This window comes from Rhynchophorus ferrugineus, unplaced genomic scaffold (assembly GCF_030347505.1).
Source record: "Rhynchophorus ferrugineus isolate W39M unplaced genomic scaffold, kcgeb_rfMv2 rfM9, whole genome shotgun sequence".
NCBI lineage: Eukaryota > Metazoa > Arthropoda > Insecta > Coleoptera > Curculionidae > Rhynchophorus > Rhynchophorus ferrugineus.
The window spans coordinates 2,778,523-2,798,247 of NW_027472588.1; the positions used below are offsets into that span (position 1 = coordinate 2,778,523).

The 19,725-nt window shown below is 32.4% G+C and overlaps 1 protein-coding gene across 1 annotated transcript in view; it reads left to right on the forward strand.

Moving 5' to 3' along the window:
• SNF4Agamma (SNF4/AMP-activated protein kinase gamma subunit) overlaps positions 1-19,725 on the forward strand; it is a 167,229-nt gene that overhangs the window by 49,625 nt on the left and 97,879 nt on the right. Inside the window, exon 9 of the mRNA XM_076414122.1 lies at positions 16,878-16,896. Coding sequence (XP_076270237.1) covers positions 16,878-16,896 — 19 coding nt within the window. The remainder of the gene's footprint in view (positions 1-16,877; positions 16,897-19,725) is intronic.

A 19,725-nucleotide genomic window follows, 5' to 3' on the forward strand; every position in this document is an offset into this window, starting at 1 on the left:
CAACAGAACAGTAGTAAGATGTAGAAATACACGTCTTGATAGAAACACAGAAATCAGTTTAAAATACTCAAACAGCCTTTTTGTTTCGGACCCGTGATAATTAATCCATAATAATTATCAAAAACATAATACAGCAATTTACTTGTAGATCTTTCTGAAGAAATGCGTCAACATTTTAATGAAATATTAACACTAAACCGGTCTCTGTTTGCCGTGCTGTGTATACTATTGTTAATTATACGCAATTTAAATATATTTTAATACTTGTCGCTATGAATAGTTGTAAGTGGATTTGAGTGAATTTTTCGACATTAAATTGCTTACATACAGTTAGTTACTCCTGATAATATCGAACCAATTATCTTTACCTCGGATTTGGTGTTAGAATTATTTACTGATGTTTGGTGTTCGTCTGTTCGATCTTTAATCAGTAACGGTTATAAATAATATATGAATCAACTATGGGAATTATTGGTGTTTGTCTGACTGAATTTTTTAATAAAGACGATTCCATTGTAAAATATTCACCATTGACCTTTTTTATTTATTCAAATAATAACAATTCAGGAAATATATAGAACGGAAATTACCACGATATTTCGGACATTTATCAATAACATTGGTTGGGTTTCACCTTCAAGGGATCTTTTGGTCGATAGTTTGTGGTACATATAGTCTATTCAAAGTTATTTTGTACATACGTCATTTAAATTTGTGACGTCAAAACGTCGCAATGTTGCCGCATCAACTCCGAGTTTTAGTTCAGTTTGGCTTTGACATACAACAAAATTCTTATCTAAATAAAATAATTGAACAAAAATTTTATCAAATATAAATTATTTTAACATTATAGTACATTTAAAAACTACAGTTAATTATACAGCCACAATAGTTTATAGGTTAGAGTTCTAAACTATTCTGAAGATGTATATACAAAAAAAATTTGAATAGGCTATAGGAATATTTTAATATGCTTGTCGCTGTTTCATTTTCCATTGATCTCTTCTAAACCATCTCTAGATAAAATCAACTGTAAATATTGAAAATAATCGCCCAATTTTACCTATTAATTAGAAGCCTCATACAAGTAAAATAATCAGACGGTATTGTTCTATTACCTGCGGTATTAATAGTATCATTTTATTATTTTGCGATATGTCATCGGAACTCGCATTTTTTGATATGGTGTACCTTAATTTTTTGTCGAATGATTAGAACATATTTTATAGCCTTTGAAATAATATTAGAAGTTGGATGAAATGTGTTTTTTCTTTCGTGATAAAATGCTACTGTTATTCTTTGATCTTGTGTTTTTCTTGACTGGATCTCTATTTAGTTTATATATACGAGATAAGTTAAGAAATCAAATGTCCTAGATTTTGTAGGTTTCAAAAAAATAGGTGAAAAGCTGTTCTCTTGGTAAAATTGGTCAAAAAACTCTGGTCTTCAGTCACTTTCTAGTCAGCAGAATTATTTTTTTTATCTATATATATTTTTACGGGATGTAATCTGGGGCATCAGGTCAAAAATCATAAAATCTTCTTTATTTGCCCAGAAACTATTGTGGTCTATATAACATACATCCTGTATTTTTAAGCTCATTTACCCATGCTTCAACATAGTAGCCCCCTTTTTTTGTTTTGAACCAATGAAATTCAATTGGTTTGCTTATGAAATATTATATAAATCTTTATAAGTCGATAAATCTAGTCTTTCAACTTGCACTTTGCTTAACTCCAAAGCTTATTGTTCAGTTTTAATGTTATTGAATGACTCTAACAGGTCAATTGAAAAGTCCCCGGCCTGACACATAGACGGCGCTACTAGAATTAAATCCATATATTGCTTTTTAAAGGGAATAAATACAGTTGAAGCAAAAACTTGGCTTGATGCCAAGTTTCCGGACACTGCTCCAGGAAAATCAACCATCAAGGATTTGTATGCTAGGTTTAGACGTAGTGAAATGAGCACCGAAGACGGTGAACGCAGTGGACGCCCAAAAGAGGTTGTTACCGACGAAAACATTAAAAAAATCGACAAAATGATTTTGAGTGACCGTAAATTGAAATTGAATGAAATAGCAGACACTCTAAAGATATCAAGTGAACGTGTACATCATATCATTTACGAATATTTAAGTATGAGAAAGCTCTGCAAGATGGGTGTCTCGCAAGCTCACTTTTGACCAAAAACAACGACGAGTTAATGATTTGGAGCAGTGTTTAAAGATGATTAAGCGTAATAAACCCGAGTTTTTGCGTCAATATGTGACAATGGATGAAACATGGCTCCATCATTTCACTCTGAAGTCCAATCGACAGTCATCCGAGTGGGCAGCACACGATGAACCCGCTCCAAAGCGTCGGAAAACGCAACCGTCGGCTGGTAAGGTTATGGCGTCTGTATTTTGGAATGCGCGTGGAGTAATTTTCATTGACTACCTTGAAAAAGGAAGGACCATCAACAGCGACTATTGCATAGCGTTATTGAACCGTTTGAAAGACGAAAACGCCGAAAAACGGCCGCGTTTGAAGAAAAAGAAAGTGCTGCTTCACCAAGACAACGCACCATGTCACGAGTCAGTGAAAACGGTGGCAAAAATCCATGAATTGGGCTTCGAATTGCTTCCTCATTCACTGTATTCTCCAGATCTGGCTCCCAGCGACTATTTCCTGTTCTCAGATCTCAAAAGAATGCTTGCTGGGAAGAAATTTTCGTCGAATGAAGAGGTGGTCGTCGAAATTGAGGCCTATTTTGAAGCCAAGGACAAATCGTACTACAAAAATGCTATCGAAAAGTTGAAGGGCCCTATAATCAGTGTATCACCCTTAAAGGCAATGATGTTGATTAAAAAAAACTAATTTTGCTAAAAAAATGTGGTTTACTAAGGTAGGGCGGGGGCTTTTGTACGACCTGTTGTACGATCAACGAGCTGTGATTTTGATGGTGTGTACTCTAGATGACATCTAGTGACATTTATCTGTACTTCTATTTTCTCAAGGTCAATTATACCTAAAATATAATGAATTTAGTATATGATTGGATTAAATTTGCAAAATTTAAATATAAATTGAATAGATACGCCTATGGATGGAATGTCCGCAATATATCTCTTCATATTAAAAGTGTTATAATAGCTTTTTTTAAAAATATTCAAAAATCTATTATTTATGCCTTACTGCCTACCATTTATAATCAAAATATAAACACTACAAGAAGAAATAAAGTATAAACAACATCCTTAACCTTGCAAAAAGATCTCCCGACAGTGCCAGGGTCTGTTGGATTCTGCATTTCAATTGCTTATAAATGACAACATCGCAAAGTCAGGCGGAAACTACCGAAGTTGGCCGAATCCGGCTGAGATTCTCCAGAAATAGCCGCTACTGCAATATCAGTCTTGCGTGACTAGTAAAAATGATCAGAAAACATACAAGCATCAGATAATTAAATTTTCGGGTCTAAAAAATTGTATTCTCGAAAACCGTGAATCACCTTGCCACATCAAGGTATTTTGACGAGAGTCCTTGGTATAATCGATTTCGTTGGACTTTGACAGTTCACAACAATCAACCGAATATCTGGCGACGGATCATCCGCGCTTTTTACACAGCCTACTGACAATCGAACGCGAAAAAATCATTCAGCTGTTTCTTGACGCGACGCTTATAGTACGAGACGAGCGGATCGGCGTTGAGTGTGTGTATGTACGTTTGAAATCCTACCTCAGTTGATAAGGAGCGCATTCGGAGAGCAGACATGATACTATTCCGCGGGTATCCAGTAGATCGGTCAGTGTCTGGTTAGTGAGGGGTGGAAATCGGTGCTGATATCTGGTTTCGTGTGACTTAGAGGGTGTTTATATCACTGAAAATTAGTTATTGTCGCATTTTAGTTCGAAAAATCGCTTTGTCCTTCCGTAAGTCACAATTTCATGACATTTTTTTAAAGACGACATTCACTGCTCCGATCACAAAACGCCAACATCATCAAGTTTCAAAAAAAATCAACTATTGGTAATTGTTATGATGTTATGTTTGTTTCGACAGCTTCGGATGATGTATCGCAACACAAGACACAAAACATTCTCTAGCCGTTATTGTATTAAAACAAGATGTTTTGTTATATGATGAGTCTATTTATAGAAAATTATTGATGAAATATCTGCATGTTGATAAAAAAAGTTGAATAACTCTCGGTTTTTAGCATTCATTTCGATGTATTTGAATAAAAACAAATTTAACATTAAAAAATATCATTCTCAAGAACGTCATCATCATTGTTTATAATGTATATCTGAATATATCGATATATCATTGCTTTTGATGTAATGTCTTGTGATAATACTGTGAATTTATTTATGAGAAACGTTTGATAACATCCTAGTGTGATAAAGTTTATAATCACTTTTGATTTGTATATTTTTACTATTTATTTCAAACTAATTCGAATTTAATTATTTTCTAATTTATTAGAACAAGTTTAGTTTTAGAAAACATAGTTCTTTTGCCATTCGTTATTCAGATCTTATCAGGCTTCTGGTAAAATATTTTATTAGGTCCGTCGATGTATTCTGATATTTTTGTTTTCATTAAAAAAAAACATTTATGTGAAAAAATCATCGATCCATGTTTACACTTCTTTGGATCTGAAAGTGGTAATCAGAAAGCGTTGAGTTTGGTGAGTACGACGAAACTTCATTTTCGATCTGCAACAGTTCTTCCAAACTGTGACTGCATAGAGTGTTCTCATAGAAGATGGTAACATTGGATATGTTACTCTCTATTTCTGGTCTTTTGTTGCAGTAATACGCCTTTAACTTCAATGGCAGTCCACATTACAATTTTACGGGGTTTTAACAGTTCGTAATACACTACATCTTGTTCATTCCGCTTCGTTGTCGATCTGGATGGCTCTTCTGGACTAATACGTGTTTTTTTTACCCTTGGGATTGTCCTAGTAGATTTATTTTTCACTGTCAGGGACAATATGTCACGGAAAACTTTTCTTTTTTTTTGGGAAGATTGTCATTGGCTTGATTGTCAGATGGGCATTGAAACCGTCGTATGGTATCTTCCATCCTTGTGGATCTTTCCCATCTAATAGTAGTTGATGCAAGAGCTGCTACGTTGTTTGCAGTTCTTTTATTTGCATTTTCGTCATATAAGTCTTACAATTATTATACGTAAGTCGTTGTAATCGAAACCGATAATTGGGATATGATGAAGCAGCATCACCATAAGGTTCGAAAGCTTTTGATAGATTTTTAGGTGGACTGTTATTTTAAGGTTATACATATGAAAACCATCAAATTTGACAGTTGTTTACGTTGATACTCTATGTAGGACACACAATATATCACACTCTATATCATGTAAATAGTCTGTTCAAAGTTATTTTGTACATACGTCATTTAAATTTGGGACATCAAAATGTTGCCGCATGAACTCCGAATTTTAGGTCAGTTTGGCTTTGACGTACGACAAAATTGTAATCTAAATAAAATAATTGAACAAGAATGTTATCAAATATAATTTATTTTAACATTATAGTGCATCTAAAAACCACAGCTAATTATACAGCCACAATAGTTTATAGGTTACAGTTCTAAACTCTTATCACTATTGCTTTCAAGAATTTTGAATACATCTGACAACCGGGCGACTTTGACGGGCACATTCGTTTACGTGTTTGAACTAATCAGACAGCATTGTGTCTCTTTTTAGCCTGAATGAAATGAGTCTGATTCTAAAACAAATATACAAATTGCAGCAAGCAATACACTTAACATCTTGATGACGTATATACAAAAAGCTTTGAATAGACTATAGGAATATTTTAATTTGCTTATCGCTGTTACATTTCTCTTCTAAACCATCTCTAGATAAAATCGAATGTAAATATTGAATATAATCGCCCAATTTTACCGATCAATTTGAAGCGTCATACTAATAAAATAATCAGACGGCATTGTTTTATTACCTGCGGTATTTATAATATCATTTTATTATTTTGGGTTATGTCATCGGAACTCGCATTTTTTGATATGGTGTACTTTAATTTTTTGTCGAATGATTAGAACATATTTTATGGCCTTTGAAATAATATAAGAAGTTGGATGAAATGTGTTTTTTTTTCGTGATAAAATGCTACTGTTGTTCTTTGATCTTGTTTTTTTCTTGACTGGATCTCTATTTAATTTATATATAAGAGGTAAGTTCAGAAATCAAATTTTCTAGATTTTGTAGGTTTCAAAAAAATTGGAAAAAAGCTGTTCTCTTGGTAAAATTGGTAAAAATACTTTGGCCTTCCGTCACTTTCTACTCAGCAGAGTTCTTTTTATACCTATATATGTTTTTACGGGACGTAATATTTAAGATCGTTCATAGGAACAACTCCAAAGGTTACTAGTTGAGTTGAGAGTGTTCTTCTCTTGTTCTGAATCGCTCTACACAATTTTTCAATGTTACACAGTACTCAGCAGCATTGACGGTCTCACTGTAAACTAAACGGCTTCAGAATACAGTTGGGTTATGGTTCTTTTTTGGTCGAAGTCATGATTTTGAATGTTTATTGAGTTTCGTCCCCTATAACATCACAATGAAACTCATACTGCTCCAGAGACTGCTTTCGTCAACCAAAATATTGGATGTTTTAGGCCCAGTTGAGCGTGGGGATTCATTGTGCTTTTCTGATTGTTACCAAACCTTTGGATAATTGTAGAAACATCAGGTTCATCAGAAATCACCGAAAACTATTGCGGTTCTGGTTTAGTAACATATTTAGTCGATACTTTTTTCTTTTATTCTTTTGATTGAAGAACTCTGGCTTCTTGCAGAGGTTACGGTTTATTTTAATGCCATGATGTTCTATAAAAAAACAGGATTTTTTGATTTGAAATACAAAAAGTTGATAAAATTATGGATTATATCGCTTTTCAAGGCAAAAGATGCTTCGAAATATCTGTATTTCATCTTTTTTGTTAGCAGTCAGACGGAGCTACATCTAGTGAATATGGTGATTATCACAACCAGATCGATGTATTCGCACTTTAATGTACTGATTGTTGTATAAGTTTTGAGATGTGCGATTAGATGCTTTGTCTTGATGAAAATGTATTATGTTCTTCTGTAGAATAGGGTATTTTCTACCGACTTCAAACTGATTTTTATTTAGTTATTACAACGATTATTACGTACGTATTTTATTTTAAAACGTTTTTTTGTGTGTTAAAAGTCTAAGTTTGATTATTTTTTACATTTTAGTAAGTTCCTTATTTATTTTTTGAAGTCGGTTAAATTTTTTTGTAAAAAATATTTTATTAGAAATGTTAAAATATTTTGAACAACCTATTATTTCATTTACTATGGATGATAATCCATATAATTATCATTGTTTTTAGAGGGAGCACCAACAATTCGCCGTAAATGTTTTATATGCTGTTGTCTATGTTAAACTCGCAAAAATTGCTTATTTTTTTTAATTAAATACCTTGTATTTTCGTCTCGAACAACCAGGAAAACCTATATTTTTTCCCAATTAACTCGATAATTGTAACAGAACGTGGGTTTCCCGATTTGTGTTCGTCAAGTCGAAGGTATACTGCCTGCATACCAATTACCCGTTAATGAATAGATGCTCTAGGCCGGTAGACCTTATTAGGAAATTCTAAGGACAATTACGAAAACCCGGAGAATTGTCGGTTTTTCGTAATCAGCAATATTGACAACAAATAGTACATTACTCAATAATAATAAGCTGCTGATGGTGCCACGGGACTTTTTAGATCGTTTTCTTAATTCATATCCTTGTCGAAGCTGTTAGCTGTGTCTTCTATCCAAAAGGTCGATTTGACGACATCTTCGACAATCTTGTTCATCTTCCTTGTACATCATCTTCCATCTTCGATAAACATGTCCAAAGCATTGCAATCTGCGTTTGTTTACCTGAGATGTCTGAAGACCTGAAGTTTACAGATGTCACACTGTAACATTGTCCCATATAGCAGAAATGTAAAATTAATATATTACTTGATTATAATACGTGGGGCAAAGGTCCCGCTACCATTTTTGGTTTTCATAAAAAGTTTATTTGGTCTTTACATTTTTTTTTTCGTTATGGTTGAAAAATGATTAACTTTTGGCTCTTTTTGGGGCATTTTTCATAACATCCTGCAACATCTGAGGCTGATTTCTTCAATTTCGTGACGAATATTGTCTTTAGGATGTTGAATCGTTTGGGGCTTATTCACATAATCTTTCGATTTAAAAAAAACCCATAAGAAAAAGTCTGGTGCTGTTAAATCCGGAGATCTGGCTGGCCATGCTAAATCGCCACTTTGCGAAATTTGTCTTCGTGGAAAAACCTCATTCAGTAATTGAATTGTTGAACGAGCTTCTCTTTATTGACGTGACTACTGAGGAGAAAATAGGCTTCATCGTTCATTATCAATTTAGACGAAAAATCTTCAATTTCACCAAACAGCCTTAGGATTGCATTACTGTACTCAACGCGTTGATCAGGATTTCTCCGTATCAATTTTTGGACTGATTGAATTTTGTATGGGAACATTTTCAAATCAGTTTTCAAAATTCATCTTAAACTGCGTGCAGAAATATGTAACTGGGAACCACATCTCCAAATTGATGTTTCTGGAGACTCTGCAACACTATCGCGCACCAGAGCCACATTTTCAGCGTTACGAGACGTCGGTTGTTTTCCAGAATGTAGTCATACCGTACTGTCAAAAATTCTCATGTAAAATGTGATAAAATGGGATTTGTGGCGCACTGGACGATTAAGATTTTGTGACACAATTTCCGCTGAGTGGCAATAATGGAACGATTATTATCAATAAATATTGTCATTATTTCTGCTCGTTCTTGTGGCGTTTATTTATCCATAATAAACATCTTAGAAAACCATCTTAGAGAAGCAAAAGCTTCTGCAGCTCGAGTAATTCAGCTTATTCCTGCAGCAGTATATGTCACTTTCGTCTTCTCTATTACTCACCCCAAGTACTTAATCCTCTACACCTGATTTAAATGCAATATTTTGGTCTTTACGTCATTAATTATCAATCGTGAAGAATTCTAGAAGTCAACATCTGTTTCCGTGAATACTGTCTCATCAAATCAACAGGGAACGGCAATTCCATCAAGTGTGTAGCAACATATCGAATAGCATTGGTCTTTTTATTTTACTGTGACTTTAATTTCTATGCCTGGAGCTCTTTTTAGGGCTGTTTAATCCATCCAATAATATGTTGTAAGATTAACTAATAATAATTTTGCCTTTATCAAAACATTTCGATGGACAAGATGCCAATGCACTTTTTCATCGTCTGATATGAACAACTGATAATGGATCGACAGACTGACCTAAAAACCATTTTATCACCTTGTGTCTTCTTGAATCTTCAACACATTATGTTTGTGTTTTTTTAAGAACCATAGCTGTCTACCATAAGCTACATTAATGGAGAAATGTTTAAAGTATGAAGTATGTTGAAAAATAAAGGGAATTTATATTTTTTAGACAGATTCTTCATTTTTTAACAAAATCATCATAACACTTCTGGATTCTTTGGAATAGCCTTCAGATTGAACAACATTATCACATCATTCTTACCGAAGTTTTGTTGGTCTTGATAGAAAGAAAGACGTACTGAATATTCTTCATCGATAAAAACATATACGTTTTACTTTCGATAAGTTAAATAATAGTGACTCCAATACAAACTAAACGAAACCATGACGACTCACCAGATTTTCATCACGTTTATGTTTTGGTCTAAAGAGGACGAAGAATAAACCCTCAAAATTAATTCACACGCTTTATCTATCAGTATTTCAACAACTGATGTAAGGCATGAATAGATCTGAGTCTATTGGTGAAGGTTACCTATTAATGACGCTGTAATTTTTTTTAATAAAAAAAATTTAATTAATTTTTACGTCTCAATACACGTTAAATCGAAATAATAAACAATGAAGGGCAAGAGTCAATGACGCGCCGTCAATGTCTCACCAGAACTTCACCGTGACTACGAAGCAAGAGAAAAATTAACGTCAGATAGCAAACAAACTATCTAAGCCTGCTTATCATAAGCGCCAATCTAAATAAGGTGACAGAGTTGTGGTGCTTGGTGATTTTTCGAAAAAAACACGATCGCAGTACGCCTTGATATTAACTATAAATATTGACCTACTTTTGTTATTATTTATGATTCCTGTTCGTCTGAGAAAAATCCAACTGGTCTTGTTATTGGTTGAATGTTTTAAAAAAAGCTTTATGTTCTTTATGAAAATGATTAAGGTGGCATAAATAACACGATGGTTCAGATAATATATATCAAAAGATTCATGATAAATGGAGATAGTAACGTAAAATATCATATCGTGAGACGCGGGAAGTGATATGATTAGGTGTCAGAATGGTAAATTTGATGCTGGAGACAGATTACGTGTATGAAGAAACAAAAAGGGAAGCTCAAACTGGAAAACTGAAGCAAATCTTCAATTGATATTTCGGAAATTTTCTGCCGAAACCCTTCAAACCAAATCATCATTTAGAAACTTATGATGGCGCTGCTCGATCAGCGATTTAAACGTATTGCTTCCACTTTGCTGTGATTTAGCAACCTTATTTTATGTCTTAAAACGAAATCTTGGATCACTTCGTATACTATCCATAGGTCTAAATTGGCTTTATGATTGACTGATGAAGCAATCTCTTTGATTTTGGATCAAGTTGAGGGTATGTTCCGACTAACCAGTACAGTTACTTGATTTTGAGTTTAATCTGGTCTTCTTTTTGTCTAACATTATGTTTCCAATTTTACCTACTATCGAGGTGTATGCTGAGGTATTTAGCCGATTCTGTTAGAGGAATCGGGCATCCGTCTAGTGATATAATTAGGGTTTTGTCATTTTGCCGCAAGGCAAAATTAGCATTGACAGATTTGGAATTATTAAACTGTATTTTTCAGTCTCTAGTCCATTTGTAGATCTTGTTGATAGCTACTTGCACTTTTGCTACAGCCTTAGACAGAGATATATATTTTACCATTATAACAGTGTCATTGGCAAATGTTCCAAGTACTATTTCTTTTGCTGTTGGAATATCACTAGTTGACTGCTACTTGTACTTTTGGAAAACCTTAGATTGATATTAATTGCATTTTACCCTTTCGCGTAATCTTATAAATACCTCATCGATGACAAATAAATCTAAAAGTGCTACAATTTTTACGAACACCACAACCAACACATACCAACATTATCCATATAGCTACCCATAACCTTGTTTTTTTTCACGTTTCAAAATTGTACTTTTATTCAAATTTTTTATACAAAATTAAAGTACATAATCATAGGACTGAAATTTACCAAATATATATTTGGTGGTTTGTCAGTATTCACAACTAAATGATTTATCTTTTATCATATAAAAGTAAAATATGAACGGTAGAAGAAATATGTCAAATGAGTGCATAAAAACAGTACAATCGGTTTCTCCAAGTCAAGAGACTACTTATAAAATGTAAAATCCATTCGTAATATCGAGCAATATAACCCCATAGTCTATTCAAAGTTATTTTGTACATACGTCATTTAAATTTATATAAATTAAAATTAAATTTGCGACAAAACGTCGCAATGTTGCCGCATCAACTCTGAGTTTTAGTTCAGTTTGGCCTTTGGCTCTGACATACAACAAAATTCTAATCTAAATAAAATCTAAAAACTACAGTTAATTATACAGCCACAATAGCTTATAGGTTAGAGTTATAACCTCTTATCACTACTGCTTTCAAGAATTTTACATACGTCTGACAACCGGACGACGACTTTGACAGGCAGATTCGTTTACGTCGTCGAACTAATCAGACAGCATTGTGTCTCTTTTTAACTAGAGTAAAATGAGAAGAAAAATATTGTCTAATTCTAAAACGAATTTTAAAACCGTAGAAAATTAGGATATATTATGGCTTAATAGTGTTAATTTACTCTAACGTTATAATTAATAAAAATTGGAATATAATGAATAGAAATATGATAAAATACATTTTAGGCAAAGTCAAAAAAAGGCATAGAGTTGTATTATCCTCCAATAGATCAACAAACAAATTTCCATCATAACAATGACCACTTGTTGGTTCCTTATAATCCTTCAAAAGCGCATATTCCAGAAAGAATCATACGATTTAAAAGAAAACACGAAATATTTAACAGTTAATGTTCAGTTCAGCTGTGAAAAGTGCAACATCCCTGATATAATGAATTCGACTCGCCATCTTGTGTAAATCGTGCCAGTAGCAGCTGAGCCGTCTTTGAATAAGATCCGTGGACATTACCGCGACGGATCGTTGGGATATTCGTCGACCATGTCCAACTACTTTCGATGGATGAAGAGCAAACACAGAGATCCGGATATACCGTATCAGAAACCGCGTAGCAACTCGTTGGATCCCAGGAGCTTGGCCGCGGCCGGTATCAGGAATTTCGTGACGACTCCCAGCGGTAGCAGAGAGTGCTTGTTGGGAGACTTGGTACGTAACTGTAATGGGCGGCAATTATTTCTAAACGTTTTTAAAATTAGACATAATCGCTCGGGTTATAAATCAACTATTGTGAACATTGAGGGTACAATGGTCGGGCCTAGTTCCATATTCATTTAGTTGTGTAGTCGGTTCTTTTAATTTAATTGCATGAAAAATGTGTTAAGTGTGTGGCCACCGCTACGACTCTTTAGGCCACCAGGAATTCATCAACAACAACTACAAAGGTTGGAAACGCCGGTGGATTGGTATCATGCAGTTCCAGGCTATAAAAGACCATCACGACGACGTCTCGTTCTCTTTTCCTTTCTCCTCCGTCCCCTTGTAATAGTACCACTTCCACAGCGCTACCGTACTTCCTTTACCTAACCTAATATCCTGTCTATTCTCCCGTTGACCACATGTATAATTTAATACTAAAATAAATAGTATTTCTTCAACCAGTGTTTTCAATTCTCGTGCAAATTCCTTCCAAAAATAGTAGTGAGTGTTCTGACAAATAATCGCGGCGGCAGACACACATTTCGACCGACTGACCGACCCGACGGACATTCCTACAATTATCCACCGGCGTTTCCAACCTTTGTAGTTGTTGTTGATGAATTCCTGGTGGCCTAAAGAGTCGTAGCGGTGGCCACAAGTGTATGACTAAATTTTTACTGATTTTTTTTTCAATATAAAAATTATCTTTAAAATAGAATTTAATATACAACAATAACCTGGGCAACACGACCTTTCAAAGAAACAAAGAGATTGGACATGGAAAACTGATTTTAAAACATGCAGAACACCACAATTACAATCACAACTTAAATACAAAAAAAGCAGTTTGCTACAGAGAAGCAACATCCCATCTCATTTCTTTCACCATTTGTCTTGAAGCCACAATGTCTTAGGAAACAATGAACAATGTCTATTTGTAAAATCAAAAACAATAATTTGTAAAAATTAAATCTTATACTAAACTAGTGAAGAGTTACTGAAGGTTATAATTTATTGTCGATCCTAATTATTGATCAAAATACAATTAATGGTTCAAAAATAATAAAAAAGTATTACGTTATTGGAAAATAAAGAGTACACAAAAGAGATATGGCTTTACATCAACTTACCATACCAAATATTATATCAAAATAATTGAAAATAATTAAAATATTTACAAAGTACAAAGCCACAGTGTAATTATTTGCCATATTTATTCAATTTGGAACCATAAACATGCTCTATCCTTTTATGTACAATTGTTATAGTTAAAAATTATAACATTTTGAAAAAAAAATGCATAAACCTATACACCTATACATATATTTAAAAGTATTAATAAAGTAAACATGTAATTTTACTCAGACTTGCTGTTTAGAACAAAAGTATTTGTAAAATTCTTATACATCTTAAAGTTATTTACAACCATTCATGAAGATATTGTATAATATCCTGTAAAATATAGAAAATGGTATATTTTTATTACCGTAAAAAAATACTCAAAACTGAAAATTACATACACTTATTAGGTTCGATTATCCTACCTTATATTAAAACTATTTGTAACTAATTATGAAAACCGAAAGTCTACAAAATAGCAAATACATATTTTGACATAAACCACCTCTGTCAAATGTAATTTACAATAAATATACCCTATTTTGTTACAATAAAAACCTTCAAAAACAAAAATTGATTTACTTAACCATATTCTGTTAATAGAATTGTAGAACTGTGAAGTTCTGTGAAGAACTGTAACAAAAGATATGGCTTTACATTAACTTACCATACCAAATATTATACCAAAATAATTGAAAATAATTAAAATATTTACAAAGTACAAAGCCACATAGTAATTATTTGCCATATTTATTCAATTTGGAACCATAAACATGCTCTATCCTTTTATGTACAATTGTTATAGTTAAAAATTATAACATTTTGAAAAAAAATGCATAAACCTATACACCTATACATATATTTAAAAGTATTAATAAAGTAAACACGTAATTTTACTCAGACTTGCTGTTTAGAACAAAAGTATTTGTAAAATTCTTATACATCTTAAAGTTATTTACAACCATTCATGAATATATTGTATAATATCCTGTAAAATATAGAAAATGGTATATTTTTATTACAGTAAAAAAATACTCAAAACCGAAAATTACATAGGCTTATTAGGTTCGATTATCGTACCTTATATTAAAACTATTTGTAATTAATTATGAAAACCGAAACTCTACAAAATAGTAAATACATATTTTAACATAAACCACCTCTGTCAAATGTAATTTACAATAAATATACCCTATTTTGTTACAATAAAAACCTTCAAAAACAAAAATTGATTTACTTAACCATATTCTGTTAATATAATTGTAGAACTGTGAAGTTCTGTGAAGAACTGTGAAAAAAGATATGGCTTTACATTAACTTACCATATCAAATATTATACCAAAATAATTGAAAATAATTAAAATATTTACAAAGTACAAAGCCACATAGTAATTATTTGCCATATTTATGCAATTTGGAACCATAAACATGCTCTATCCTTTTATGTACAATTGTTTTAGTTAAAAATTAGAATATTTTGAAAAAATGCATAAACCTATACACCTATACATATATTTAAAAGTATTAATAAAGTAAACATGTAATTTTGCTCAGACTTGCTGTTTAGAACAAAAGTATTTGTAAAATTCTTATACATCTTAAAGTTATTTACAACCATTCATGAAGATATTGTATAATATCCTGTAAAATATAGAAAATGGTATATTTTTATTACCGTAAAAAAATACTCAAAACTGAAAATTACATACACTTATTAGGTTCGATTATCCTACCTTATATTAAAACTATTTGTAACTAATTATGAAAACCGAAAGTCTACAAAATAGTAAACACATATTTTAACATAAACCACCTCTGTCAAATGTAATTTACAATAAATATACCCTATTTTGTTACAATAAAAACCTTCAAAAACAAAAATTGATTTACTTAACCATATTCTGTTAATATAATTGTAGAACTGTGAAGTTCTGTGAAGAAGTGTAAAAAAAAATATGGCTTTACATTAACTTACCATACCAAATATTATACCAAAATAATTGAAAATAATTAAAATATTTACAAAGTACAAAGCCACAGTGTAATTATTTGCCATATTTATTCAATTTGGAACCATAAACATGCTCTATCCTTTTTTGTACAATTGTTATACTTAAAAATTAAAACATTTTGAAAAAACGCATAAACCATACACCTGTACATATATTTAAAAGTATTAATAAAGTAAACATGTAATTTTACTCAGACTTGCTGTTTAGAACAAAAGTATTTGTAAAATTCTTATACATCTTAAAGTTATTTACAACCATTCATGAAAATATTTTATAATATTCTCTAAAATATAGAAAATGGTATATTTTTATTACAGTAAAAAAATACTCAAAACCGAAAATTACATACACTTATTAGGTTCGATTATCCTACCTTACATTAAAATTATTTGTAACTAATTATGAAAACCGACAGTCTACAAAATGGTAAATACATATTTTGACATGAACCATCTCTGTCGAATGTAATTTACAGTAAATGTACCATATTTTGTTACAATAAAAACCTTCAAAAACAAGAATTGATTTACTTAACCATATTCTGTTTATATAATTGTAAAACTACATCCACATTAACTATATTAAAAATCCTCATATATTTTACAATAATTTTGTAAATTATTCATGATGGAAATTATTAAAATCATGATGACATTTTAAAAAGTAAGTAAAACAGTAACTGCATTATTTTATATATACTTGCAGTGTCGGATATAATTTAGAATTATACCAAATGTCATATTATTATTTACAGTGAAAAATATTTTAAAACAAAAATTATCTAGTTTTACGTAGACGCCTTGTAATGATATAATTATAGAATAATTGTGAATTTCTAAAATACATACTTCCTAAGTCGTAATTACACATTAATTGACTTCCACTGTCTTGAAATGATAATAGAAGCTGTAAATTATTTTATTCTTCCAAACTGAATTTCCCCAATGACAGGTTAATAATTGAAAATTTCTATCGACTGTCACATATCGAGTGCACCTTGTACGCGGCTAGTAATAATTTCGCTTATATTGGGCCAATTATCTTTCGCACCAAAACAGAACGTCATTAATTTAGGTATTTATGACCATAAAAACAAATTATTATCTAAAACCACAAGGTCACATTCGGTGACCTTCGCAAATAGTATCGCGGCATTTATCATCGACTTTTTCTAATCCCTATTTATGTTTATTTTGTTTCAGAAAGCCAATCATCATCTGGGTAAGTAACTTTAACCGTATTTATTCCACAATCGAAGAAAATAGAGAAGGTTCTGTCTCCATGTCCAAGTCTTCCAAGTTATAACTTAAGACATTTATTATTTGTACAGTTTTAATTTGTTTTAAATATAAATTATGAATCGGAAGAGTTACAGGGATCTATTAATAACAAAATTGTAACGCGTCTAAGTAATAGATGGCGTCGGGGTCGGCGCGTATTTGGTTGCATAAGTTATCAGTTAGTAATACAGGGTCCTTGACTTATACGATTGTTTATTTGTTTACAAATGTGCGTTAACGGTTGTTTGTGTTTGTTTATTTGGTATGGGACATGAGTTTAATGATAGCATACGTTCCAATAGAGTAATCACACATTTTGACAAAGCATTACAATGTTTTACACGCTTATTTAGTTTATTGCAGTGTGATTTAAAGGTTAAATAATGAGAATATGTTGTAAGCGTTAAGAGAATTTTAAGCAAAGTTGAGTTCTGTTGTGATTAATTAATACTGCAGGTCTTAAAATATTTAACATTCTTCATTAAATCTCGCGAGGTTTGTATCTTTTCTTATTTTGTTCCTTTTATTGCTTATTATTGTTCTGGTTCAAGAATAATGTAATAAAATCAATAAAACGATTTGGCTAATCATTGTTATTTAAAAAACTAGCAACAATCTGTCTATATTTAACAGTATTTTAAAAATATTTGGACTGCTGCCGTAAAAATGCAAAGTTTAAAGTGACCAGAAAGTGATACATCTCAGTACAGGATATTTTTTGTCACAAATGCTTTGCATCTGTTGATTTGCACCTATTTTGTTACTATATAATCTGACAGAGACTAATATAATGTAAAAATTGGTGATGAATATTATTGATTTGATAAATTACAATATATTATAACTCTAAAATTGAAGAATAAAAGAGAAACAACTATCCTGTACATCTTTTGCAACATATGACTGAGCATTGTTAGACAGGAGGATGATTTTACACCTGTTGCTCACTATTGTTGGTCTTTTTTGTAACAATACATCATTATAGTAACAGTTTCATTCAGTGTAAGTGGTTTGTAAAACACTACATCCTGCTGATCCCACCATATGCACACCAAGATTATGGTAATGGCTCTACTGGACTAACCCATGACTTTTTGCACTTAATAATCCACTTTTCACCCCCAATATGTCACAGAAAAATCTTCTCTCTCTTCATCTAAAAAGCAATTTAACCAGGATATTGAAATGGTTTGAAGTGATATTTTGATTTTCACTGTGGTTCGATTTTCCGGCCCTTTGTATCCAAAATGTATGCCAGCACCTAATAATTTAAAAAAAATCAATTAATACAGTAACATATTAATACATTAAAAGACATGATATCATCTCTAGACCTGGTTTGGTCTTTTTGATCGTAATATATTTTCATCCAGTCTCCATCAATAGTTGACATACTAAATAATATAAAACCATCATTTGATACCTTGGAAGGAATTCAATATAATATATATCAATATAATAAATTTTTCTTCTTTTGAATACAACAATAGAAATTAAATTATTCGAGCGTATTTTTTATCCTCCGTATATTACGTCAGCTCCCCAGCTTTGTTTTGATCGCATTCTTTCCGCAAACCATTACATCATTCTTCCTCCTGCCGCGTTGCCGGCTTCATCTCTACGCAATACACGTGCGTTTACGATAGCAATTGTAACACACCGATAAGTGAGTGCAGCGACGTGTAACAACTCCGGAATGACAGCCGGCTCCCGATCTTATCATGTCGTCGACCTCAGAAGGTCACGACACGAAATCGCGACGCCTTCCACTTCTACAACCGTTCAATTGATTTTCGCTAACGCCACGGCGCGGAGCGACGAGCCGGCAACACGGGCCGAATTTCGAGTTCGGTGTCGGCGGCGCGGTCGGGTCTATTTTCGAGGGGATTCCGCAAGAATCGAAGCGGCGACGCCGTTGCCAAGTCGTTGTCGAAAACGAGGTTTTCCGGGGAAAACGTCCTGATGAGGTGCTTCTGATTTCTTATTAGGTCGGGGGGTTGACGGAGGGTCATTCGGTATTGATATTTTTTTGTTATACTTGACCTGAGGTATGGGAAGTTGGGTAATTTATAAAAATCGTTCAAGGATTTTATACCGTTTCTGATTTCGATGCTCCAAATAGATATTTCTGTGTTCTATTTTTACCTTTGTTGATAACAGAGGCTATGGTTTAATTTTAAGGGTTTTTTGTTGTTGGCTATTGTTGGGCTCAATTTTTCGATGAAAATGAAACAAAAATGAAATTTCTAAGGTATAATGTCCGGTGAACAAACATTTCTTCGTATTCGGTTGGCCTTTTTCGTCAACTATACCCAAATCATCATTTTTAAAAGACCATAACCAATATTCACATGCTTTAATCAGTTCAGTCTATTACTATAAGCTGGTAACAGCATTTGAGCAAGTTTTGGCAACATTTTTCTTTAAATTAAACCGTGAAAATGTTTTATTAGTCCCAAATGGTTAACAATTTACTATTAATAGGTCCAAAAATATTTAATTCCAGAGGTATAATTATTTTGTTGTATTTATTTTCTTTTTACTGGCCAATTAAAAGCATCTAAAAAAATTATATCGCTCTTAAATGATTAATGAAACAATCGGAAGAATCTTACGACTTTTTTTTCAGGTTTTTTTTAACTAACAGTGGAACTCCAAGAAGACCGATAATTTCCACTGGGGTTGAGTTCTTACCGCTTTATTAATCTTGCTGGAAGCCCCGAGGGGTTTCCATAATACTGTTGGTATTTGGGGTAGTATATTTGATTGA